Here is a 26,679-nt window from a genome sequence, read left to right as displayed (position 1 = left end):
GACCACGATCCGCGCCCTTGCGCACCACGGCCAATCAAGGCTCTGCCAGGCCCCACCTCCCTCTTGCGTCATCCGTCTCCGCCTAGGCCAGCCAATTGCAACCCGGCATCCTCTCTCCACGCCGGGGCCTGGTGGGGTGAGATAGGCCGAGGGGCGGAGCCACGTGACACAGGGGTCCTGGCCAATCAAGGCAGCCCCCGCCCCCAGGACTTTTTGCAGGAGGTGTCACCTCGGGGCGGGGTCTTTGCTCTGCGTAGCGAAAGCGGGCGGGCAAAGGTGGAAGCATCACGTGGACGCTGGCAGAGGGTGGGGTGCAGGAACCTAAGTCCAAGGTTGCATCTTAGAATGTGTAGAACCGTCTTCGAGCCTTTTCTAAAGCATAATCTTTGAGAAAAGGAACGTGGATTTTATTGTGTTTTATTTATGTCGAGACACGGGTGAATTAGCAATTTCCAAGCTCTGAATGTGGAATGGAAATGAGAATTTCAGAACTCTTAAAGGAATGTGTGCTGTCATCTCCAGCAGTGCCTGTCAGGCCTCTGTAAAGGGCCTTTTTTTGTCGCCAGGCCATCCCAGATGAGTATTTTGCAGAGAGTGCGGAAGGGGAGGAAGCTAAGTAATGAGGGAGGGAAGGCCAAATGCTTATAAGTTACAACCCCCACTTTTTATTAAGTCTAATTCCTATAAAAGTATCTTGCGCTGCTGTTATAATCCTTATTCCAGTTTTCGCTATTTATGGATGGTTGAAAGTTCCCAGTAACATTGAGTAAAGGTACTAGTACTTATACTTAGTGCGACTAGACAAACTCCATACCTCTTTCTGAGCTGTAGACTGAATAGCTGTGATCCTAAATGATTGAGATGATATTTTCTGGGGTTTGATCTTGATGTTTTGATTCATGATACCAACTAACAGCTAAAATTAAAATGGATTTTTGATCATTTCCTCAAAGATGGTATCTTAACAGTATTTACTAAAAGCTTTGGAGTAAAATTCTTTGTGATCTTGAGATTCTATACCCAAAGGAGTCTTTCTTTTTTGTTGTTTTGCTTTGTTTTGTTTTTGGAGGCAGGGTTTCTTTGTGTAGCTTTTGCTGTCCTGAAACTAGCTGGGATTAAAGGTGTGTGCCACCACTGCCAGGATCCAAATGTTCTTTTTAAACCCTGGAGTTCAGAGGTGACATGGAAGAGAGCAGAGAGAACTATGTGGCTCTCCAAAAGAAAACCCATTTCTTAGCCAGGCAGTGGTGGTGGAGGCCTTTAATCCCAGCACTCAGGAGGCAAGAGACAGGTGGATCTCTGTGAGTTCAAGGACAGCATGGTCTACCAAGTGAGTTCTAGCACAGGCTCCAAAGCTACAGAGAAGCCCTGTCTTGAGAAAACCAAGAAAGAGAAAGAGAGAGAGAGAGAGAGAGAGAGAGAGAGAGAGAGAACCCATTACTTTAAAGAAGTCAGAAAGCACAATGCCAAGGCCAAGCAGTGTATCCAAACCGCACCCTAGGGTAGCTCTGAAAGTGGCCAACATAAAACTGTAAACTTAAATAAAATATTATGAGGTTTATTTTGAGATTTTTTTTCAAATTGCTATCACCAGACAAGTATAAAATTTATTTTATGTAAACATAATTTCTGAAAGGTAGCAAAGAATTTCCCTCTTCAGATGAAAAATGAAACTCTTTCGCCAGTGCATCTGCATACAATAGCTCTGTTGTACAGTTCTGAGCATGAACTTTGTCCATGGACGCATCATTTATCACAATGTCGGGTTGGATGTGTCAGCTAGGGACTCAGCCTCACCAAAGTCTCAGATGAGACTTGCTGTAGGGCCAGCTTTGCGTTACACGATGCCTGGAAGACTTCAGAGAAAGTCTGTCCTCTCTCCCCTACATCCTAGGCCAGTGAGAAAATCTGAATGCCGCCTTTCATTTTACTGAAGTTTGTTTTTGTTTTTTATTTTTTGAGACAGGGTTTCTCTGTAGCTTTGGAGCCTGTCCTGGAACTAGCTCTTGTAGACCAGGCTGGCCTCGAACTCACAGATCCGCCTGCCTCTGCCTCCCAAGTCCTGGAGTCGCTGCATTCAAGGCCCTGTGACCTTCAAGCCATGGACTTGACTGTGGCACTAAACTGCTTCATTTTAAAAATAATTTGTCATAGGGAGGATAGAACCAAAAACAAGTGGAATATATTTCACTCTATAACTGAGTGGGTTGTTTATTTATTTGTTTTTATCTCCCTAAACTAGTCATCTTGGGTTTGTATTATTCAGGGGCTTCTTCTGTTGGGTACCAGAGCAGTGTGGCACACAGTGGGTCTACCTATCAGTGACAAGCCTTGATAGATGAGTTGAATGGTAGGTGTACCAATTTTATCATTATTTATGCTCCATATAATAGATATGTCTCTACCCTAAGCTCTGGAGCTGATCTCTGGTTTGTTTTTTGTTTTTTTTTTTGTTTTTGTTTTTTTTTATCATACAGTAGATAAGGATGAGGAAAGGATCTTTTGCTCCTATAACAAAGCTCCATTCTTGGTCCTTGTAAACTTTCCCAGAATTGCCTGCCTCTGATTTGCAAACAGAACTAAAGAGCAACTGCAGGCTGGCGCTGTGTAGCTTGTCTTGTTTATATTTTTCACCTCTCTTCCTGGAAATAATGCGTTCAGTCTGACCCAAAACTAACTCAGGATTTTTCCCAGTTCGCCGATGGCAAACAGTGCCATGTTACCCTGGGTAGGCTCCAAGAACTACAGAAGAGAACAGTTTGCAGATATGTGGCCACTTCTTTTTCAAATGGGAATAAATATAAAACAATACATGGAAATTAGTTTTCTTGTTCTCTGCGACTTAGCCAAGCCCCTGCGAGTTGCTAATGGAAAACTGAATGGACATAATTTCCATCCTCATTAGCAACCTGTATGTTAGATACATGAATAACTGGCCTGTGTGTTTGTGTAAATATGGATGCAAATCATCATTCATAGCTGCCTTTAGGCCTTGGCAGTAGGTATTGACAGCAGAATTATATCTCTGAACACCTCCAATCCCCTTGTTTCCTTTCCTTCCATCCCAGTTCCACCACTCAGTTACCTGAATTCCTGGTCTTGGGTCCCGAAGTCCCATGCATTGCAGAGGCGGAAAGAGCAATCGTGACCATTCTGTTTATTCTTGGAGCATTTACACCCATCCTCTTACCTACTGTGACAAGCTCTGGAAGAAGCATGCTCAGGGTACCCAGAAATCTGTTCTGCAGGTTGATGTCAAAAGTGTTTGGGGTCGTGCCACCTTAGTCTCTATTGTGAAGCTTGAATCTGGGTTCCAGTTGTCTGCAGTGTGGTTGGCTTATGCTTGTGTTATCAGCCACCTGAGACAGGCCATGCCATCTTTGGAGTTAGTAGAGATTTCTGTCTAAAACAAACTCTAAAAAAAATGACTATAAAGGCCCTCCAGATAGCAAGGCTATCTTCCAGGCAGGCACAATAATGTGAAGGTATAAAATCATAGTTTCTACTGTATTTGGATATGTCAGAGACATAGCTGTGTTAGTTAGCTGTCAACTAATATCATAAAGAAGCCTACACACACACACACACACACACACACACACACACACACACGTGTGGCTGAGTAACCCTAATAAAGATGTCCAGACCGCATGTACCTATAGCTCTTCCCCTGTGTCTCATCAGTACTACACAAACTGTATAGGGAGGAAAGATAACAAAGACCCCCAGAACCGATGCTGCTTAGACAGAAAGGAGGCCCCATCAGTAGCATGACTCTTTAATCTGTTATTTACAATGTATCATCCAACAGACTTACAGAGAATAAATAAAGAAAATACACTATTGGCATCACGTTCTGCTCCTTTTTCTAATACAGAGGAGTTTTGTGTATTCTGTTTTAGAATGACTATGATAGTTTTAGGCAGAAATTAAATCCATTTGCTGCTTAGCCCTTAACAAAGCACATTATCCACCCCAGCCCGTGAATAAAGCCCAGATGTTGCCTCATCATGGAAGAGTCCACCATACTGCTGCACAAAGTCAGTCCTCAGGAGCAGTTACCAGACATCGGGCAAGAAGAGCTGCATCCTTGAATAGCAAAGAATGGTTCAGATGACTAGTGCAGATTGCAACCCCTCAGTGTGTTTGCAGAAAAGCTCCCAGCTTTCCCCGTCATCCAAACCCCTTTTAAAGAAAACACATTTGCCCTGATATTGACTGCCTGTGCTTTCCCTTGACAGATGTTTCCTTGACACGCAGTTGGGATTGCAGATCAGCCTTGGAACTCGTATCTGTTCTCCCAGAAGACCTGTAAAGCGACTGGCAAGGTGTCTGTAGGAGAAACTAAATCAATAGCTCGGTTCAAAAGAGCTAGATTTGGAGCCAGGGTCTACTCTCCGCCTTTGAACTAGAGCCCTGGGAGAAGCACCACGCGTGCTGTCTGAATCAGCGTCACCACCACAAGACACAAGGGGGTACATGCTGCAGGACACTTTCTTCCCTTTTCTTTTTATGTTTTAACAGAGCACTTCTCCCAAAATTCACACTTGTGATACATAACAATTTTTCCATACTTTATTCACTGAAAACATAAAATTCACAAAATATTCACTTGTGTGCTAGGAACTTCATAAGCCACAGACAGTTATTATCATGTAGCCCTTAAGCAGGGCAGCTTAAAAATGGCCAGCAGAAAACCCAAAGTCATGACCCTTTAAACTAGAGTTTCAACTTTTCCGTAGGAAGCTTGAATTTAATTCAGCAGCTATTAGGACATTTAAGGATGAACATTTAAGCAAATGAGACTTCCCCGCTACTCTGAAAAGGGTGTTTTATCTCCCATTAGGGGTTTATATTTGTATTATAGTCTACCCAAAAACTATCCCTGCTTCCAATAAGTATCACTTAATTCTTGACCAAAGTACTGCTTTACCCTAAAGCCTCCTTGTCACCAACAAAAGCTCCATTCTTCTGTTTAGAATTTCCTTCTGCCTGAAAGCCTTTTATATTATTAATCTTCTTAAGTTGTTCTTGGATTGTTTGGGGGTGCCAACCGAAGAACTAATCATTTCATATGATTGGTGTGGAAGGCTATGGCCTTTCTGGGCCCAGCAATGATGAACGTTAATTGAAAGTGAATTTAGCAAATAGATGAGATGTTGTTCACTGGTGAATGGGCTTGCCAACTGCTGGTTTCTCTCAACGTTTGTCGAATAATATCTAGGCTCCTTCCTGCCGTGTGCCCCCAAGGCCAGGTTATGAACCAACAGCGGTGATGTCCAATGAGCAAATGAGTACAAGGCAGGAAAACTGGTGAAATCCAAGTTCAGTTTTGAAAATGGCTCCAAGCAGACAATGGTTTTGATGGAAGAAAATAGACTAAAATATTATCAGCAGAAGGAAACCAGATCCAGGGTAAGCCCGTGCTGAACTGATTCTTTTGTAACTTCTTTCAAGTTTCAGATCATCTGAATATAACAAGTATCTGAGACGTATGGGACAGCTAACTGGTGGCTCCTCGGTCTTTTTCTGCCAGCCTACTCAGCTCATTAGAGAACAGAGCCCAAATCTGCTCGGAATCAAGTCCTTATTAACTACCCAGTTTCCTTCCTTCTTAATTCAGGATCCCAAATAATTCATTGAGTGCCAATGACATTCATCTGTTTCTAGAATATGAAACTTCAGTTCAAAAGGATTTCCCAGAGTAGACTAGAATCTGCATCTTGTCAAGACGATAGGGGCTTACCCAATGCAGCGCCCAAGGACATGGGCTTCAAAACAAAGAAAAGAGGACTATGACAGAAAACACCAGACCCATGAATTCAACTTAGGATCAAAGTCATCATAACTAATGTACTGCAATTCTCTTCATTTTGTATTTTGGGATAAAAATATTCTTCTGTCTTTTAGTGTATGTGCTCAGAGCATCTTCCCCTGTTCCCTTCATCCTGACACTCCCCTCTTTCTCTTCTTTACTTAAAACACATGGCCAAGCCTCACATCCTGGTTTTCTTGTGGATGCCTGGGTGGGGCTAGAAAAACATGTTTCCAACATGTCACATGCCTCTGTTTAAAAATCAGACAAGAATTAGTCTTGTCTAACTTACACCTATTGTTTTTATGTTTGCTGGGGCCACTCTGGCTCCAGCAAAGATGAGCATTATTGAAAGTCACAACCATAAGCTCCCAAACTCCTAAATCTTCAAGCCAAAATAGCACGTGGAACACCAAGCCCAGTGCACAGACAGCTTTGACTTGCTACCAGCACTAGATGTGGTCTAGAAAAAAATAGGAGCACAAACTGCTTCCTGTACCCACTTCCCCTGAGATAAAAAGGGCATTCCCTGGTGGCTACACATGCCTTTATCCATGAAGACCATCCCCGTCCTTAACTCTGCCAAAATCCCTTCTATAGCCCTGACTTCACTTTAAGAAATACAGTCTCTCTCACCCAGTTTTTCTTCTTCTACTCATCCTTCATTCTTTTCAAGTCACTTTTTCTAATCTCACTCAGATCTCCTTTCAAGGGTTTACTTTCAGGTATCAAAAATTGATTTCATGGCCCCACCATCCCTGTTTCTACCTTTCCTGGCTTGCCTCCTCCTGTGTCTTCCTATAATCTCTCCTTACCTGTCTTTATGGTACCTTCTTTCTCATCTTCGCCTCATCCTTTCCATTCAGTCACACACACATTTGTGTAACCACTTTTTAAAACCACTTCTTGCACACTTGCACACAGCCCTCTTTTGTCATCCAGTCCTGAACACTCACAGGTGATTTTTCCATAGCCTTAACAATGCATCATCCCCTAAGGGCACTCCTTTCAACTTTAGATCACATACATGAATTAGTGAGATATCTGTCTGGCCAACAGGGAAAGATTTGAACATAGATACTGAGGCTATAGATAATGATAGAACCTCTGCCTAGTATGTGTGAGTTTCTAGGTTTGATTCCCAGCACTAAAAAATATATGGAACTGCCTATCAATACATTTGTCATAAAGGTAGAAATCGAGACATGATAGTCTAAAGGTCATCTTGACATAAATGGTTCATATATATATCATGATCATGAATAACTTCAGAAAACAATAATAACCCACGGTTTCTCGTCTGTTTCTGTTCTCTTTCCTAAAGCCTACCTTCATTTCTCTAATTCAGATTTGAGCTACCTGTTAAGTCTATATGGTAAGCCCTTCCCATCTACCATGTTGGGTCACTCAGGTTGGTACAGCTCAACTCTACAAGTATAAATAGAAACTAAACTGTGTCGATAAATCAAAGGTCTCAGTGCCAGAAGGTAGAGCCTTCTTCATACAAAAAAAAAGAAAGAAAGAAAGGAGGGAAGGAGGGAAGGAAGGAAGGAAGGAAGGAAGAAAGTTAGAAAGAAAGAAAAAAAGAAAGAAAGAAAGAAAGAAAGAAAAGACAAGTTCTGCTTGTACATGATGATATGTTTCGGAGAGTCACCTGGAACAGATGAGTTCCATGATGCAAAGTCAGGGAATTTCATTTTAATCACGACTTTTAAATAGCAGGTAAAGGAATGAAGCGAATTAGGGAAAGAATCTTAAAGAGTGCAGAGCCAAGAGTTGTGAACAAGATGTGGCTGGCCCTGGAGATACCAAATGAGATAATGGGTGGGAATTCCGGGCACTCTAGAGCAGAGATGATGCCGGCATCAGCGTTTCTAAAATGCTGCCTCTCGGGGTCTCTTTTACTGGCCACACTTTTCTGAGCAAGAGAGCAACTGAGCCTACATCAGTTACAAACCTGGTTCTCCAGCAAGCACAAAGCAGAGCAGAACTCCAAGAGATTTCCATTTCCAGACTGCCTAATTCAATTTACTCCTTAGACAGATAAGGAAACAGATTCAGAGAGACAATGAGACTTGGGAAGATGGCATACTTGGCTCAAGGCAGAAAGAGGGCCAGAGTTCCAAACCCAACACTCACCTACCTCTCCTCCAATCAATGACCCCAAAGTTAGTCTTGGAAAAGACTAAAGCAGAAAATGATACAAAAGCCACAGGAAAGGGGAATTCACTATGACTAAATAGGATCTGAGAAATTAATTTTAAGAATTAGAACTACATCTCTGCTGTGCCCTGGAGTTATCTGAACCAAGAAACAGCCAGGCTTTTGAGAGACCATAGAGCAAGCTGCCTGGGTAGACAACGGAAACAGCTATTTTACCTCAGCTTGGGAAGCTTATTCGGTAATCTTTTCTTGGTTTTCCTGTACAGGACTTAAGGTTTCTATATTCTAGTTTCCCAATGAATCTGAGAGTCGTTAGAATATGAAAACTTAGGATCTGCTCTTAGACAGCTCCTGTTTGATGGTGTATCAGTTTCCACGAATCCTGAAACTAGACCCTCTTCTCTGCTGCTGGCCGCCATCTCCATGGCAAAAGCACATTCAGTAACACTGAATGGCTATCCTTTGACTCTCCCATACAGACACAAGTATCCAGTGGCCAGGAACCTCTTTTTTGCATAGTTCTTCAGCTAATATCTGAAAGTTCTCAGAGATGAGAGATTCGCCATCTCTGGGGAAGCCCATTCTTGCCTGTAAGTTCTGATTCTCTCCATACTTCCCCAAATAAAGAGTGAAAATCAGTTTTCCTATATCTTCCTTTTCAAGGTCCAGGCCAGCCTTTTTGGAACACTCAAAATGGATCTACTATACGTTGTACACAGCATTGGATATTTATGCCTGAGAAGTTCAAATCCTAGCCTCTAGGTCACACAGGGGAATCACATATTGAAAGAAACAGAACTGGGAAAGATGGACTAAAGGAGCAGCCTTTAAAATATCAAAACATCAGGCTTTTACTGACTTTTTAATCAGTGAGCAAGTGAACAAGGGAACAACAGAGATAGCTACTATTCATCCTCCACGGACCTCCTTTCCTATGACTCTGTCTACTGAGAATCCCGGGCAATCTTTCTTTTCTCTATATAAGTATTGTCCTTCAAGTCTCACAACAGACATTTTTCCTGCCCATATGACCTGTTTCATAGGCATGCCCTGATCTCTGTCCATGAGTGAAGAAAACATTCATTCCAAAAAACAAAGCAGAGCTTTTGAACCTTTAAGTACATGTCACTCACTTTGACAAGAGAGAGAGAGACAGAGAGAGACAGAGAGACAGAGAGATCTGAGAGTGGGTCAAGTCCAGAGGCCAAGTCAAGAAGACATCCATTAGTTGCGGAGTACCAAGTCCTGCAATTCTTCACGGCTACCAAGTCCTTTCCTTATGCCTAAGCTCATGCTTCCCAAGACATTCGTATTCTTCAAGTTTTTCTTTCTAAAGGTATTCTATAGAAAGTGACATGGAAAATATTGCAGGATCTGCACACTTATAAACATAAGCATAACCTTTATAAATTATCTGAGTTTCTAGCCTTTATTATCTAACACTTAGATATATCAAGTAATATTTATTTTACTAAATTTTATCTGCTCTATTTTTTTTCTTTTTTAGTTATTTCATGTAAAAAAGTATATATGAGTCAGTGGTAGGGAATAGGGAAGTGTAGTGGAGGAGGCAAGAGACAGTAAGAGGGTAAAGTGAACGCTTTTCTGTCTCTTTGGTCCATTAAATGTCCAGATGAAGTGGCTTAAACGTGGGTGAGTGGTAGGTCTTGTGGGAAGGACCTGGGCCACAGGAACATTGGCAGGCATTGATGACATCACTCGTCCCCTTGTTGAAGAAGCAGAAGGTGTATTTCTTGGAATGATGGCCGATGCTTGGTCTCTCTTCTCCAACAGCTGAGCATCAGCTTATATACAGAGTCGGGGCAAATGGCTGGTTGAGGGAGATAAGTCTTTGGAAACAAAAAATTTAAAAGAGAAAATACAGATTAAGAGAAAGGAGGTGAATAAATTGTACCATAGCTCCATTTATGCCCTCACTACCTTATCGAACTCAACAACCGAAACAGATAGAGGACTCTATCTATTCTTCTCAATCATGGAGTTCTAGCTCATTAGCCCCTTTCCCATTTCCATGGTCTTCCCTAGTTCCCTTAAGCAGTATTTTATGGTGGACCATGCTGTGAGCCCTATCTTCAGGCTGAAGATAAGACCAATGCAAAGCAAGCTCAGATGCCCAATTTGTGAGCATGGATCTTGGTTGAGCCAATACAACAGATGTCAATTACATTTGTAACTTCAGCTCCATAAAGCATTTGACGTTTTATTGCAACTTTGCTTGGAATAAAATTTCAGCCAATGCAGAAATTGGCATGCAGGTCGCATTCTTGTAATGCCTGCTATTGTCCTCTGTGTTTCCCCTCCTCTGTATTAGTCTCATTTAGACGAGATTAGATTGCACTGACAGGGTGGTCACTGTGCCCTACCTCCAGGCTAGGATGTTGCTCTGAAGTTGCCAGTTAGCATCTCCACAAGGACGCCACTCTGCTTAATTCCCAGTCTTCTGTCTTCTATATACTGTTATCATCCCTTTACCTATAGTTTTAATACCCTGTTATACTGATAGATTACTTAGCCACACTCAAACGCTCCATGTTCCCTGAATCATCAAAGTATCATTGCTTCTGCTGAACACAATATCTGTGCCTAGTTAATCATTAACTACTTCCCATTGCCCCGCCTTACCCCAGGCAACACCAGCCTGTATCATGTATCGTAGGAGCTGGGCTTTACAGAGTCTAATAATCACATATGCCCATCAACGCCTAGTTCACAGGCAAAATGGCTAATAGGCAAAATCTTTTACTTCTGTTAAAATAGCAAAGTAGATAGAATATCAAATCAGACATAACAGCTCTGCGCGTTATACAACTATGGTTGTAAAAGACCAAGCATTTGAGAGACACCATTACCAACAAGGGTACAGCATAAGAGGCATTCACACATATTACTGATAAAACTTAAAGCTGCGGATCTCTTTGTGAGGTGCCCACTGTAGAACTTTATAAAAATTATTATAGAAGGATGCCAGATGTGGCAGAGGCTGGTTTGTAATCCCAGTACTCGGGAGGCTCAGGCAGAAGAATCCGACTTCAAGGTTACCTTCAGAATGTAGCAAGGCACAGTCTCAAAAATAACAACAGCAATAGCAACGGAATCCACTCTAAGCCAATGTACATCAATGAAATTGCAATAGTAAATAATAGGAATTGGTAAGGACCCTTTCAAATGTTATAAACTTGACAATTTAAGTTACATTTCCTAATACTTCATATCATATATATGATTTTGTTACCTCTTGTAACACCAAAGAGAAAATTAAAACTATTTCATTTATATAGTTATTTATACTGTGCGAATTCAAGAAAAAAAATGCTGTCTGGAATTTCTCCATATCTTGTGACTATAAATTGAAAGCAAAAATGTCAAATACATTATAGTGGTTGAAATTTTTGCTATAGATGTCTACGCATTTTAAATTGGAGATAAATTGTTTAAAATTTTCTTAAGCTATGAACCCGAAATATAAAATTTCTTCTAGAATTTACATTAGCCCAGCTGTTCTTTCTCTTCCTTGTATCCAGTAGGCTTGTTGAACTACTTGAAAATGATTTCAGCACGTGTGTAGTTCAGTGACCACAGAAGCCATATAGCTGCTGATAAACAAGAATACTGACATTTCAGTTATAAACACAATAGCAATTAAATTTTGTCAAATTTAATAAATTGTGTTTAATCAGTTATTTACATTGATATGCCAAGTTTAATAATTTTTATCAAAATTTCCAGTTGTAGCTGAGAAATGACTTAGTATATGATGGTAATATTTGGCTTTGGTCTGGAGTCAGTCAAATATCCGACTTCAGTGCTTGACCATTGGTAGATGGTCAAAATGTATATTTGGTACACTGCTGGTATCTTGTATAGGTAAAAATAGGGGGTCTTTTTACACAGACTGTCCAAAACTAAATGAAAAAAAGTAAAGTTCTGAAGATTATTAGAAATGAGAATTTCAATTGCTATCAGATGGTTTGAAAAGACACGTTCTTGTGAAATTGAATAACATAGAATTGAAATAACTTTTGGGTATTTAGAGATCATTTTTAGTATCACAAACATTCATGTAAAACGAGGAAGAAAGGACTTAGAGGCCTTCTTCTTGTGGCATGGATGGTGATCTAATTTTGCCTTGGTATAAAAACTGACTCTTCGGGGTTTCTCTTGATAAATAATAATTTGAAGAAAACTAAGAGGCTTTTAATAACTCTACCTTCGCATATAATTCTAGGATACACTCAAATTAAGACCATTATTTTGATGAGTAGGATCCATTTTCTAACTGAATGTACAACTCCTAAATGGCCATGTGTCCCCTAAAGGATGGTTTGAATAGATTAAACCAGGGAGAGGAACTTTTTTTCTTGGCCCATTGCATATTTCATAAAGACAAGGACAAATGTTTGCTTTATCACAATAAGAGAGCGGTTATCTCCTGTGCTGGATTGTTTTATGTCAGCTTGACATAATATAAGTCATCTGAGAAAACCTCAATTAAGTAACCTGAGAGAAGCTCAATTAAGAAAATGTCTCCATAAGATCTGGCTGAAAGCAAGCCAGTAGGCCATTTTCTTAATTAGTGATTGATCAGGAAGGGTCCAGCCTATTGTGGGTGAGGCCATCCCTGGGGAGGTGGTCCTAGATTCTTTAAGAAAACAGGGCGAGCAAGCCATGAGGAGTAAGTCCTCCTCCTTGGCCTCTGAGTCAGCTACTGCCCCTGGTTCCTGCCCTGACTTCCTCAATGATGGACTACGGTGTGGATGTGGAAGCCAAATAAACCCTTTCCTCCCCAACTTGCCTTTGGTCATGGTGTTTCAGCACAGCAACAGAAACGCTAAGCCACCTCCTGACTAGGACAGGCGATAGAATACCTATTACCACACTATCTAAAGAATATTGAGATTAAAATTAAGTTCCCTGCCAGTTCTCATTTTCAGCATGTACCATGTGTTATTCTTGCCCCTCTCTTGTCATTTTCTTGTGTAAGTCCAGGTAAGCCAGAAAGGACCCACTTGTATCTTCTGCAAAACCTGTCTCCAGCTATTACCATCTTCCTATTGATGATACCATGACGTAAGGTTTGCTATGAACAGATCACCTGAGGGACTGCAATGCTCTAGTTATTAGCAAGCTTTAAGTCCTATGTCTCTCAAGAGCATTAAATAGTTGGCCAACCAAAGAAAACTTGATATCTCAGAGAATCCGGACTTGTTAGCTTAGGGGCTCAGTAGTCCATAAGTCCCAAAAGGCTCCATAAGCAGGCCCAGCCTCCCCAGAGAAGGGCCAGGGTACCCGGTCTATTTGTGGATGTGCAAGTGCAGAAACATTGCTCACCAGCCCAAACCAACACCATATCTTATTCTAAGACTTTTAAAACAAATACCATTAACTCTCTTCACTCTTTTTTGTCGCCCAGTGGACTAGTCAAATAATCTAGATCTAGAAATAGATTGAGCATAAGAAACAGAATTCTGTTTCTGTCCTTGAACTGGGGTCTTCCTACTAAGTCGGGACCTTCCTTTCCCCTTTGAGAGCACCCCAGTTCACATCCCCAGTAGTTCATACCTGCCTCCCTTGGTCTCGGAAGAACTCTCCAGTATTCTCAATGACCTGCTCATCCGACAGCTGGGAATAGGGCTGCTCCTGGCAAAAGGTGAAAGTCTCCCACAGAGTCACCCCGAAGGCCCACACATCACTTGCTGTGGTGAACTTGCCCTATTGAAGGAGAAGAAGACAAAATCAGAGTAAGCCAGGTACAAAGAGGAAAAGAGCACATTATCTGCTCATCATCTGGAATCAGTATTCTCCTACAAAGGACAAGGAATGTGACAACTGGCAAGTTTTGCCTGGAGGATCTGGAAGCAGCAATATGACCTTACTAGAAAGCAGCCCATTCTCCCATCTCCATGACCTGGGCTTAGTTCTGTTTCTCTTGGAGATGACATCCAAGAACTGAAAGGATACTGACCATGAGCCAGTGGACTCTATGAGTGCTAGAACCCACACTTGTAAGCTACCCATCCTCTGAACACTAGAAGGGCCACCTGTAGGATATGGGACACTGGAGAATCGCCAAAGTTAGCATGAGAAGTCAGCTGTTTTGATGGTAGGGATAAAGGAAGATGTTTCAAGTGCATGGAATTAGGCCTGGTGGATTGAGGACTCTTGCTTCCATATTCAGTGATAGCCACAGTCTTGAAAAAAATGACATTTTCATTAAATACACATTTTTTATTTAATAAAGATAGTGACATGAACTTGTAGAGGATATTGATTTTTAGCTCAGAAAAATAAGAGAAGTTTGCTAAATCATCCTGGTTAATAAGTGCCTTAATAATGCAAAAACTGGAGTAGGAAACCCCTGAATGTAGTCCAATATGTCATTTTTTTTAAGATCACAAAGCACCTTTAGGTTTAAAAAAAATGCTATCTATCTATCTATCTATCTATCTATCTATCTATCTGGGTATTTTTAGTTGTCCTAGAACTTACTCTGTATACCAAGCTGGCCCGGAACTCATAGAGATCTGCCTGCCTCTCCCCCCTGAGGGCTGAGGTTTTAAAAAAAGGTCTAGAATCAAGACCATTCAATAGTTGGAAGGGTAGAGGAGGAAGGGTACTAAATTCCTTATACTTTTAAACTTTTTCCCTAAAGTTTCAATAATGGTGTATTACCTTTTTACCAGAAATAAGCAAGTCTTTAATAATAATAATAATAAAAATAAATGTTCAGAGACGATCCTCTCAAATCAGGGAAAATATCAAGGTCTGTGGGCTTGCCTCCTGCTGCCTCCCATTTGTCCCAGCCTCCCACCCGAACAGAGGGTCAGCTGCTAGACAGGGCTCACGGGTGTAGAGACTCACCAATAAGATGCTCTCCCATGACATCCAGCGGATGGGGAGCACGGCCCGGCCCTGGATCCGGTAGTAGTCACCACTGTACAGGTTCCTGCTCATTCCAAAATCAGCTATCTTGATGGTGTAGTTCTTGCCCACCAAGCAGTTTCGGGTGGCCAGATCTCGGTGGACAAAGTTAAGGGATGAGAGATACTTCATTCCAGAGGCGATCTGGGTAGCCATAAACTTCAGGTTGGCATAACTGGAGGCACGCATAAGAAAGAGAAAGCAGCTGTGAAGGGGCACATTCTAAACAACAAACCAGGCTTGAACCATCTATATCCTGCCTCCGCTCTTAAGGAATCTGTTTGATTTCCCCTGCTCCCCACAAAGGGTAGCTCCCCCATCATTCACTGCAATAATAGACTTCCCACGACAACAGGAACCTTAAACATCACCTCTCCCCATTTTCAGGTCCTTATGACCTTATGACCACAGAGAAAAGACAACAGATGTGAGTTTTTTTTTTACCTGACTGTGGCATTGCTAGAACAAGAACCCAGAGGCTCGTGGCGGGAAAGAAACTGATTGAGATCTCCATTTTCCATGTACTCCGTGATCATGCAGAGTGGGTCATCGGTGATGCACACAGCTAAGAGACGGATGATGTTTGGGTCCTTGAGCCGAGACATGATCTTTATCTCCTTAAGAAAATCATTCCTTTGGAGGGTGTGATTGTAGAGAAAATCAGAGGTTGTCAGAATCAGAACGGAACAAGGAAGGATGCCTGACATTGTCTGTTCCCACCCATCACAACATGCCTTGCTCCCCTCTGGAAGATCTTTGAGATGACAGAAAAACCGCACCCAGAACAATCACATTCAGCTCCTCCTTGAACAAAACGGACCTTTATTTAATCAATAATGATGTTCTTAAGAACAAGATCTATGTCTTACTTTTATATCCCTCATATGGTGGTAAAATGCCCCTACATGGAAAGGTGCTGATGTTACTGACTCAAATATGTGTTGCTTAAAGCTACCTTGCAAGTGGAGCTTTTCACTAACAACCAACTTGAGGACATTAAGATATTTGCCTCTTTCAAGAGCTACTGAATCGTACTATTAATGAAGTGGAGATAATGAATAACCACCCTCTTGATTATCTTATCATTTCTCTTTTTCTCCTACTGGCTTTTCCCGAGACCACCTGCACCAGCAGCCAGCCACAGTATATACACTGATTTGGTAGCCTGTTCAAGCAGAGTTGTTTGAAAGTCATCATGAGTCATCATGGTAAACTAAAGTCATTTCACAAGTATGCATCTGGCCAAAACTTGCAATGGTTTGAATTCAGGGTGGCAGCCACACTTGAGTTGCAAATTGTCAACATGGAGCCCATAGTCCACATTCCCAAAACTCCAGGGGCAAATCAGTTAGAAGTCTCTGGTGAGTTTTATAGAATTTCTGCAAGAAAGACAATGCATCTCTTTCAAGTCAGGCTCTGTCCATACACATTCTTGGGACCCATGTAGTCCTGATTCAGCATCTCCTCTCTTACTTTCCTATGAATCCCAGACCATAGGTTTTGGTGACTCATGAGGACCCAGAGTCTAGGTCATTTATCGCTATCACACAAGAGTGAACACAAGTGGACCTGGTAAATTTCATCAGCCCAGAACTGTATTGTCCTAGTACATACAGTGTCTTTTTCTCCTTGCCACTTTCTCCTGCCACATGCAAAGATTAATATGAGGAATATCCCATCTCTCTGTGGGCCCCGGGGGGGGTGATGCTTCTCATTCATGTGTATGTTCTTAAGTCAAAGCTCTTGGTTAAAGTGGGAAAGCCCACACAGCTCCATTTCCTCACCTTTCTCTCCAGTTCATAGCCTGTCTGTTGTAAGACTTTTTTTAAAAACATGAAACCTATCATTGTTTTTGGAATTTTCAATAACTTAGGGAGTAGAAATAATAAACTTCCTCTTGGGATGAATATCAGTGGGACAAATCAAGACAACACACATGGGAAGATACATGTGGTATCCAGATGTTCAGGGACACAATTGTTTGCTAGCAGCGTGCCCCTCCAGGTGAGGATTCACTCACCATTACCGTATGGAAAGGTTGTCAGGGGATAAAGCAGGGTGATGGAAACAGCAATGTATGTCATAAAGGATCCAAGAGACTATCAGCCAGTTAGGAAGCCTGCTAAAGGGTGGGGGTCCTTTGGCTCTGAGGTCCATGGATGCATTTCCAAGTAGAAGTAGCTTCTTATTGAGAGAAGCTGCTGAACATAGAAGAAAAGGAGCATAAAAGAGGAAAAAACAGGATGAGAAGGAAAACAGAGGTGTGGCAAAAACAGGAGGGCAGAGATGTAGGCAGAAATATGTCTGTCATTGTGAAGTCAGCTAGAGGATAGTGCCATTCTAGAGTATGTCTGGGTATCATGAGCGAAGAACACATGTGAGCTGTTGTGCACACTGGGGCAAGGGAAGGAAAGATATAGTGACTATAATATAAATAGATACATTTGTGTTTGAAAGAGATGGAAAAAATGGGCATGTCCAACCACATTGGAAGCATAAAATGTAAGAGTGGGCTTGGAGGGACAGCTCATTGACCTTCCCATCTCAAAAGAAGAAAGAAAAGAAAGGCTCAAGAATTTCCAGGAATAATCCTAATCCTCACACTATGAAATAGGTAAAGGAAAATTAAAAATTCAGACCACAGACCTGGCATTCTTGTTTGCATCTGCTCGGAGCATCTTCACGGCCACCAGGACAGGCTGGTTGGCACTGACATCTTGAGCAAAATCTTTGTCTTTGAATTTTTCCATTCCCTCCACTTCACAGAGATGAACCTAGACAAAAGTCATCTAGTCTCAGCATCATCATTTCTCCTGAAGATGGCTCAGTACTCTTGCTGGGCATATCCTAGAGATAAACTAATGCTTATAACTCAGGCAAAATAACTGAAGACCAATAAGAGGCTATGGGTGACATATCTTTGATTTAAGTAATTGACAACATTAATAAACAATACTGAAGTACCCAACTAATATAATATGTTGATGCCTTCTAAGAGCAATATACATTAAATGAAATATTGATAAAGGATGGGATGAATCTACAACATAGTATTTTATCATAGCATAACTGGTCTAGAAAATATCATTTGGCATAACTGTTACACTTTGATTTGAGAAAGTTAATCTGTGGTCTTAAAAAATAAGGCAGTTATTATAAGATAATCCCTTGGGGTGAGGAGAATGTCATAAATTATGCCTATGTGTTAGTAATAATATAGTGGGCATAGGATTTCAACCCAGGGGACAGAATGAGTCCATATGACACCACAGACAGATGTCATAGGCTCCTCTGCCCACTCCAACACCAAACCTACCCAGAGGGAGAATATTTGATCCTTATTGGAAGTCAAAAACATATTCACTTAAAACTAAGTATTATATTTGGGGCTTAAATGACAGGATTAAAGGGAACCCATGACAGCTGAAAACATCGCTCTGAGTTCCCTGAAGGTTTCTGGGACTCACACCAGAGTGAAAAGTTTACTATTCTGTGCCTTATTCTGAGGGCAACTCAGAAGAGGGCTCCTCCTTATCTTGTGATGATTCGTTCCCTAGTGGTTAATTCTGAAACCAAAGGCAGGGCGGGGTTGGCTTGGGTTTGGTTTGGTTTTGTCTTTTACCATTTTGACATATAATTCTCATTAAAAGAAAAATAATGACAGCATGAAGCAGGGTGTTCCTAGATAACCATAAACGATGACGATGTCCACGAGCCCCACCCTTGGCAACCTACTGGAAACAGTTTTTGAAAGCATTGAGTATGTTTTAGGGTATCTGAATTCTGGTGACTTATTTGCCTTAAAACCTTCTATATATCAATCAAACATCCCAGGAAATCCACAACTCTTACACAAAGATGAGGTCGACATTAACTGTCCATCCTGACGGCAATGCAGGCAAGTAGAGGAGACCTTCAGTTCTAAGTAGACCCGTGTGCTACTGATATTTTTTATCCTTCTGATCACATTATCAAGAGCTGGGTGTCTCCTTCTGAAGGTCAACTCACCTCCCCAAACTGGCCTTCTCCCAGTTTCTCCTTGAAGGCCAATAGTTTCCTGGGGAACTCTTCCACAGCCACGTCCTTCCCCGACAGCAGGTCCATGGTGACAGCGGGCACTGAGTAGGTGTTGCCACCTGTCACCCCCTGAAGATTCACTATGTCGGCTTCTGCATAATGAGGTACCCCTTCAGGTCCGTTGGGCTGGGCTGGCTTCACAACACCACTGCAGGCTGAGAAGACATGGGCACTGAGTCTGGCTCTAGGGGTGGGGGGGGGGGGCGGCTAAGGGGAGATCTTTAAGAAGGGATATCTGAGAGGTTAGCCAGAATCCGGCCCCACGGCAGCCTAACCCACTTCACACATACTTATCTGGGGATGGTTGTGCTTCCTCTAGCCCCCTTCTTTTTAAACTTCAAAATGTAGGCTACCATTTTGCTGCTCAGTCTCTTCACAAACCACCATCATGAACAAGGCCCCTGACTAATCCTATGGAATTGTGTGGCTAAGTCTTAGGAAGGTTTATTCTGGATCAGGATAGCAATCTTAAAGCCTGGAGGTTTAATAGCAAACTTTCTTAATTTCAAAATGCTGACATTAATTTAATAACACAGTTTAGGGGAGAAAACAACTGCAGATTGAATTTATATGATTTTGTTTAAGATATACCATAACTTTAGAATGTTAAAATCTGATTGATATTGGAGATGTTTTGGCCTTCAGGAAATAGGTTAACTACTCCAGTTCTGTTAAGGAAATAAGTTCATACATAGTCTTTACTCTTGCTGTTTCTAGGAAATTAGATGAACTCAGTGTTTTCTTTCTATGATGTTTTACCCCATCAGTGATAAATTGGATGTTAATTTCCTTTCTTCTTTCCGCAAGTTTATCCCTCGATGAGCCTCTACTCTTTATTTAGTCCTATCAGCTGGCTAGGCCTTCCTCCCCTGCACGGAAGTCCTCTGCTGCTAAGCTGGTCACTGGTACGCTGATGACCTTGGAAAGCTGCGAGGATGCCAGAAATGATCAAGCATCCCTCCTGACGTCACTCCATGGCACTTTTTAAAGGGGACTGAGATTAAAGCAACTGGTACTATATACCTTAATCAGCACTTTTATTGAGAAAAGATAAAAAGAAATAAATAAAATCTTACACCAGTGTAAAAAATATTTACCAAAAAGAAGTCAAAATTACTCAATTATTAAAATAGCTACCCACAGCTATAGAATATCCTTAGCTTCATTTTTCTTTTTTCCTCCAATATAATTTCCAGTCCAGAATTTACCCCAGTGGAGTCTGGTGTCAAGTGAGTGCCCAGCTGGGCCTTCTTTCCCGTTACACACAGAATATGAAGGTGACCTGGGTGAGACAGCCCAGCTGCTTCTGGGAACATCTTAGTGATACTTTGCCAATTTTTGTGGGTCCCTCTGTACATCTGACATTAAATATAAAAGGAAGAGTTTCAGAAAAGGCTAGAAGCAGCAGCTACCAAATCTAGAGACAGGCTGTAGGTTTCTCCAGAAGCTGGCACAGACTTAATGGATTTGGTTAACCTGCAGCATGAGTGTTATACCTACATCACATGAATCAAAGTTTCTCCCTCCGCCTCCTGCCCATAATTCCATCCTCACCCGGTTCCTCCTCCCCGGGAGCAAATTCTGGGAGCTTTCGGATGAGTCTGGACGGCTCCTGGTAGTCAGGGCGCAGGGGAAAGATTCGATCATAAGTAGAGTTGGACTCCTGCTCACTTGGGGACGAGGAGCGGTTGTTATTGAACATGCTGGACTCGCTGGGCAGGGAAAGGCTGACTGTCATCTCATCATCCAGCATCCTCCGTGAGGCCTGAAGGACATGGAGGGGGAAGAATGTGACTCTCCCTCTCTCTCATCCAGCCCTCCTCTCAGCTCATCCCTCCAAACCCCCAGGAAGGCAGCTGACAAGGAGATCGTCTGGTTTCATAAATGTCTGTGTTACAGAAACTTAGCAAAGCCCATATTTCCTCGAGGCAGAATTCCACCTCTAACTCTCGTGCTGACACCGCTATCAGATCTGCATCATTCACACAGCTCTGTAACAGCAGATCAGCAGCCAAATACTGTCTCTGTTTTTAGAGGTGTGTGAGATCTGTTGAAGAATGTCTTTTGTCAACTTATCCTTTAACCCTTTGATCTGGGTCAACATAAACCGGAATGTCCATTAACTCAGGAGTTCTAAAATATGCTAGACTAATGATCTATTTGATCACCCTAATGTTATATGCTAGAATAATAAGCTAACCTTTACTAGCCCCAAGCAGAATGGTCAGCTACCTCTACTAAAAGCAGACAAAGCACCAAAGGAGCAGCTGTTGTAGCGTACTGTCTAATGTAACCGCCTGCTCCAGTAATAGAAGACTGTCAGCATCTAATGGGTGTCGTATCTGAATCTGCAAAATGATCCATTTTAATAAACACACTTTGAGTACTCCATAGAGCACATTAGATGTCTGTCTGTCTACTAGACTGGACAGTACCTTGTTGCGGGAACACACTCAGAGCAAACACGGAACCCAGAACTTAGTAGGTCCTCCATAAATGTGTGGTGACTTTCTCCAAGAAGTATTGCTTGGGAACACCATCAAAAGTATCGACAAGAAATTTTATGGACTATAAATGTGTTTAGTAGTGCTGTTGGAGCACACGCGTACATAAAGTCTTTACACACACATACACACACACACGATGCTATCCTAGCAGGAAATCCAGAATGTCATTCCAGGGCACTGTGAGTCATTGTACAGGGCTATATAAAGAATGAAAGAGTAGTTGTAGAAAAAGTTCCTTAAAGGACTTAAAGATCCAAAGGCAAAGGAAGCTGCCCTCACGCTGTTGGGGGAGTTTCCAGACTAGCATTCGTCTCCCAGGTGATGAAGACAGTCCTGCAGCTTTCAGAAGAAAGGCCCAGAGAAATATGGTAAATTGTAGGCCAAATGAAGATAGAAAAAGATCCAGAGCAGAGAATGCAGATTCTCTTCCCTCCTTCAAGTAAAATGTAGCCCAACTAGGCTGTTCTGTAAACACAAACGCTAGTCCCACCCCTAACTGAGGGGCTATTGTCAGCTGATGGCTTCCCAGGAAGGGAGAGTCAGTATTCCTGAAGGTTGTGACTTCTGCTAGGTTGGCCACTCTCCAGTGGATGGCCCCACGCCCATGACTACTTGCCTACCACAAAATGGACATAGTAGGTTATAAAGAAGAAGGAGGGGGAGAATAAGAAGTTGGAAGGAGTGGGGATAAATATGATCAAAACACATTGCATAAAATTCTAAAAGAATTGATAAAAATATGTTTTTAAAAGAACACATGTTAGCTTCAAGCAGCCTAATGGAAGTAGTCAGCCGGATTATCCCGCCACCAACGGCCTTCTGCTACCTTCGAGCTGGAGTTACCCATTCAGATACAAGTGCACTTCAGCATTCTGAAAGATGGAACTGCTTAGTATCCTCCCATAGGCACCCTGAAACATATGTACCCCATTGAGTGGGGTCTGCCGTTCAACTCTGTAGATGCTGCTAAGGAACTGAAGGCTTTGTTTTGCTTTGTTTGTTTTTGTGTTTTGTTTTGTTTTTGTCTGATGGTGAGATGCAAAGAGACTTTCTCTCCTATGAAATATTACTGTCCCACAACCTTAAACTAAGCCTCAACTAACTTTGGGGCCTGGATGTGGAGCAGGTCAGAAAGGATCACAGGTGACTAGCTAGGTTGCTCCTATCACATCTTAAGTGAGCCCTTTCTTTCCTATTCTACATAGAGAGCGTTCTAGAGATTCAAGACCATTCTCATGGTGTCCTGCCCCTCTTCTGGCACAAGCCTTGGTCTCTGAAGTAAATGACTTCCTTCTAGCTTCCATGGAGACTCGCAGCCTAGAGCTCCTATGACCCATATCCATTGATAGGAGCTCATCGACCAGAAAAGCCAAAGCCAGAAACATTTCTATAGATCCACAAGTAGACCATCACCTATCAACAGTGTCCATTGAGGGGTTTTTCCTGATAAAGAAGTCAAGAAAAATTATAGATCCTCATCTTTGGTGAAGCATATTAATTTTGAACAATTGAAAAAAACAAAACAAATCCAAAGATAGAGTACAGATCATCCCTTGAGTATGCATAACTCATCACAACAAGCTCAATCTAGTTCATCTGAGCATCACCCAGAGTGGCATATGATGTACCATGCGTGAGCTAGATGGGGCAGTGCAAGTCTATTATGACACCTGATGGGGGGGGGTCAAGAGGATCACAACATGGTCAAGACCAACCCAATCAACAATACCAGGCTAACCAGGGCTACACAGGGAGACTGTTTCAAAAACAAAATAAAAAACAAACATCAGAAAATAAACCTTTGTATATTAAAATATTAGATGTAGATATTTATGACAAAAGTTATCCATGTCATTTGAGCAAGTAATTTGAGTAATTCTGGAACATATAAGCATAACCATCAAGTTTATAAAGATATAGGATTAAGATAGGATCCAAAACTACAGAGAAACCCTGTCTTGAAAAACCAAACCAAACCAAACCAAACCAAAAAGATAGTGATAAATTACTTGGTAGTTAATGAACCTAAATGTTTTTACACATAGAGAGAGAGAGAGAGAGAGAGAGAGAGAGAGAGAGAGAGAGAGATACATAAGCTTCATTGTCAATTTAATGGGCTTTGAGTCACCATGGAAGCATAATCATGCATACGTGAGCAGGTATTTGGAGCAAGAGGTAGCTGAGCAGGGAAGACCAACCCCAAATGTGGGCAGTGCCATCCTATGGACTGGGATCCCAGACTGAATAAAAAGGAGATGGCAAGCTGAGCACCAGCATCCATCTCTCTCTGCTTCCTGACTGTGGGCATGATGTAAGCGGCCACTGCCTGCCTTCCACCATTCCTTCCCTACATGAAAGACTGTCTTCCCCCATAAATCATGATATAAAATTAAGCAATCCTTAAGTTGTTTTTTGTCATCTATTTGGTCACAGCAACAGGAAAAGTAAATAATGGGACACACACACATACACAAAGACAAACACACAAAGAAGAGAAAGGACTTTAGGACCATTATCAGAAAGTTTAGCAGGACCAAGAGTGATCCCCAACCTCGGCCGTCCATCAGAATCATTGTCAAATTGAAAATACGCACACAGGTGCCTGCAATCTACCTCAGCCCGGGAAACCAGATTCTTCACGGGAAATGCCCAAGTTCAGACTCAATGCATTAGGAAGCATTTCCTGAGATTTCTAGGGAGACTCTAAATTCTTCATTCTGAAAATGAGAAACTCAGATAACTATTTTCTGGCTCACTTCAACAGCCTTCTCCATGCCTCTGCTTCTTGGTAGCATCAGGCAACTCACTAGCCTCTTAAAACTTTGTTGGAATCTGGCACTTTTGGTGCCTTGGCAGTCATAGCTCCCTTTCCATACTGCACAGCCTCACCTTTTCTAGCATCTTCTGCCAGAACTGCCTCCACAGGATGATGACAATAATAGCCAGCAGGATGAAGATGATGGCAACCAAGCAGCCAATCAGGATCCGAGTGTTGCTGTCATCCACTTTAAGCATGGGATCTGTGGCCAAGAAGAGAAAGCAGAGGAAAGAATCATTTCGCAGGGCAAATACAAAGCAGCCATAACTGGAAGAGAGCATGGAGACAGACCCTGTTCCTTCAGGAGAACTCCAGAAGGTGCCATCCTCATATTTCAGCTTTTACTTATCTTGCTTTATTACTTTGCTCCTATTTTCTACACTGCACCCCCGTGAGTCCCCACCACCCTCCCTCTCTCCATGTCTCAGACTAGATAGTGAAGAGTTTTTCTACGCATGCCCACATTTCCCCTCTATATTGTGACAGTCTATATGTATAAGGCTCTTAACATGCATGACAAATAGGTAAGAAATGAGTCCCACTCCTTCATTCTTTGAGATGGGCCAAGGGAGCTGAGATTTCCTGCAAGAGAGATCTATCCCCATGTTTCCTAATAGACTTCAGACTATTATAGCCGGTGACATCCTCAAGCAAAGAGTGCACTTTGGATACTCATTTCCAGGGAGACAGAAAAGCATTTTGTTTCATGGCCCCTTCCATGCCCTGAGATCACTGCTATGGGTCTCAAATAGAAATAGTCCCTTACTTGTTTCTTCTCCAAGCACCTTAAACCTTCCTGGAGCAGCTGGAACACTCAAGAGTCTGCCCCTCTCAGCTGCAGAAACTCACCAATGGTCAGAAATGAGAGTAACTCTGGACCCTTCACTTTGGGGGTGGACTATTCTTCCTTTAGCACATGGATGGAATCAAGCCACTCACAGTGAGGTCTTTGCAGTTTCTATCCTTCTTTATCTTGCAGGAAGTGCCTTCAATGTAATATTTAACAATTAATAATCATACGTACCATAGGTTGTAGGTGCCATAGGAGAGGTGGGCAAGGCTCCAGAATTGTTGTACATTGCGGTATCTGTTATAGAACAAGAGTGAATTAGAGCTTGGAGCAAAGAGCCAGGAAGGCAATGGCTCATCTGAAGGCAGCCTGAGACCTTGCATATTGAAAAATCAATTTAGTTGGTTACTAATAGTGATTTGGCAGGGAGGGGGGTCAGTTTGAGACAGGGTTTTTCTGTAGTTTTGGAGACTGTCCTGGAACTAGCTCTTGTAGACCAGACTGGCCTTGAACTCACAGAGATCCACCTGCCTCTGCATCCCAAGTGCTGGGATTAAAGGTGTGTGCCACCACTGCCCGGAAATAGCAATTTTTTTAAATGAAGAGATCCTGGAGATATGTATCCAGGCAATACATGTATTAGCTCATCATACTGTAACCCACAAACTCAAAAAAATGTCAATTAGAAACAAAATAAAAATGAAGCCATAAATAGAGTTAATAAAATATTACAAGTAAAGGCAACTTCTCTGGTGTAAAAACCAAAATTGTTGCAAATATTAGGTACCCTCACAGTATAAAACGTTAACACATGGCATTTCAGAGGGCTGTGGTTATAGATCATCATAAAATGGAGGTGCATGGAGAAGAGGACCTAAATTCAACAATACGTAGGAAAATTGAGTGGATACAGTGGCAAGGAGCAGACTTAGTACAAAAGCATTCCTTTCTTCAAAGAATTGAAATGATTTTCTAAAGGGATTTTCACTGTGCTTCACTGTCCTGATTCTCAACTTAAGGCTTCATTCATCCCTAGAGACAGAAAATCTGCTTTGCAGTATCCTTTAATGTGATGCTGTAGCTTTCAAGAACAGACCCCAAAGTGGGCTCTCCATACTGATAGTGGCAACTAAATTTTAGCTCTTATTTGTCAAGAATTAAAATATGAATTTCTCTTCTACAAGGCATTCCTTCAACAAATCCTAATTTTTCTTCTTGCCATTATTAAACAGCTCTGGTGTCAACCATACTTGTTAAATTAGGTCCTCAGGGATCTAGAAAAACTAACGTTATCAAGACATAGGATTTGAAGCTCAACAGAGTCCCAGGAATCAAAAGTATAATCTAAGCTTTGCTTGTCCAAGTAATAAGACAAATGCACCAATTACTCTGCCAAAAAAAAATTACCCAAGGATAGACAGATATCTGTGTGTTTACCCAGAGCATTTCCAAGGACATTTGCCCCCTCAATTATTATTACAAGATAAGAACCACTTCTTTTGAGCATACAAAGTTATGCTATGAATAAATTAAATAAAATAATTAGTATGTTTGCCTTTCAATTACACCA

The 26,679-nt window shown here is 41.8% G+C and overlaps 1 protein-coding gene across 2 annotated transcripts in view; it reads right to left on the bottom strand.

Moving 5' to 3' along the window:
* Positions 1-9,164: 9,164 nt before the first annotated feature.
* LOC121442032 (discoidin domain-containing receptor 2) overlaps positions 9,165-26,679 on the bottom strand; it is a 120,684-nt gene continuing 103,169 nt past the window's right edge. For both annotated transcript variants that reach the window (XM_041643472.1, XM_041643471.1), the window contains exons 10-18: positions 25,344-25,406; positions 24,391-24,521; positions 20,549-20,759; positions 18,926-19,149; positions 17,564-17,691; positions 15,362-15,550; positions 14,858-15,092; positions 13,559-13,708; positions 9,165-9,828 (exon numbers count right to left, since the gene is read on the bottom strand). In XM_041643472.1, coding sequence (XP_041499406.1) covers positions 9,694-9,828; positions 13,559-13,708; positions 14,858-15,092; positions 15,362-15,550; positions 17,564-17,691; positions 18,926-19,149; positions 20,549-20,759; positions 24,391-24,521; positions 25,344-25,406 — 1,466 coding nt within the window. In that variant the 3' untranslated portion in view covers positions 9,165-9,693. The remainder of the gene's footprint in view (positions 9,829-13,558; positions 13,709-14,857; positions 15,093-15,361; positions 15,551-17,563; positions 17,692-18,925; positions 19,150-20,548; positions 20,760-24,390; positions 24,522-25,343; positions 25,407-26,679) is intronic.

Source organism: Microtus oregoni, unplaced genomic scaffold (genome assembly GCF_018167655.1).
Source record: "Microtus oregoni isolate MIOR12 unplaced genomic scaffold, Mior012 000086F_ref0000336, whole genome shotgun sequence".
Lineage (NCBI taxonomy): Eukaryota > Metazoa > Chordata > Mammalia > Rodentia > Cricetidae > Microtus > Microtus oregoni.
This window is presented reverse-complemented; position numbering and strand designations above follow the sequence as displayed.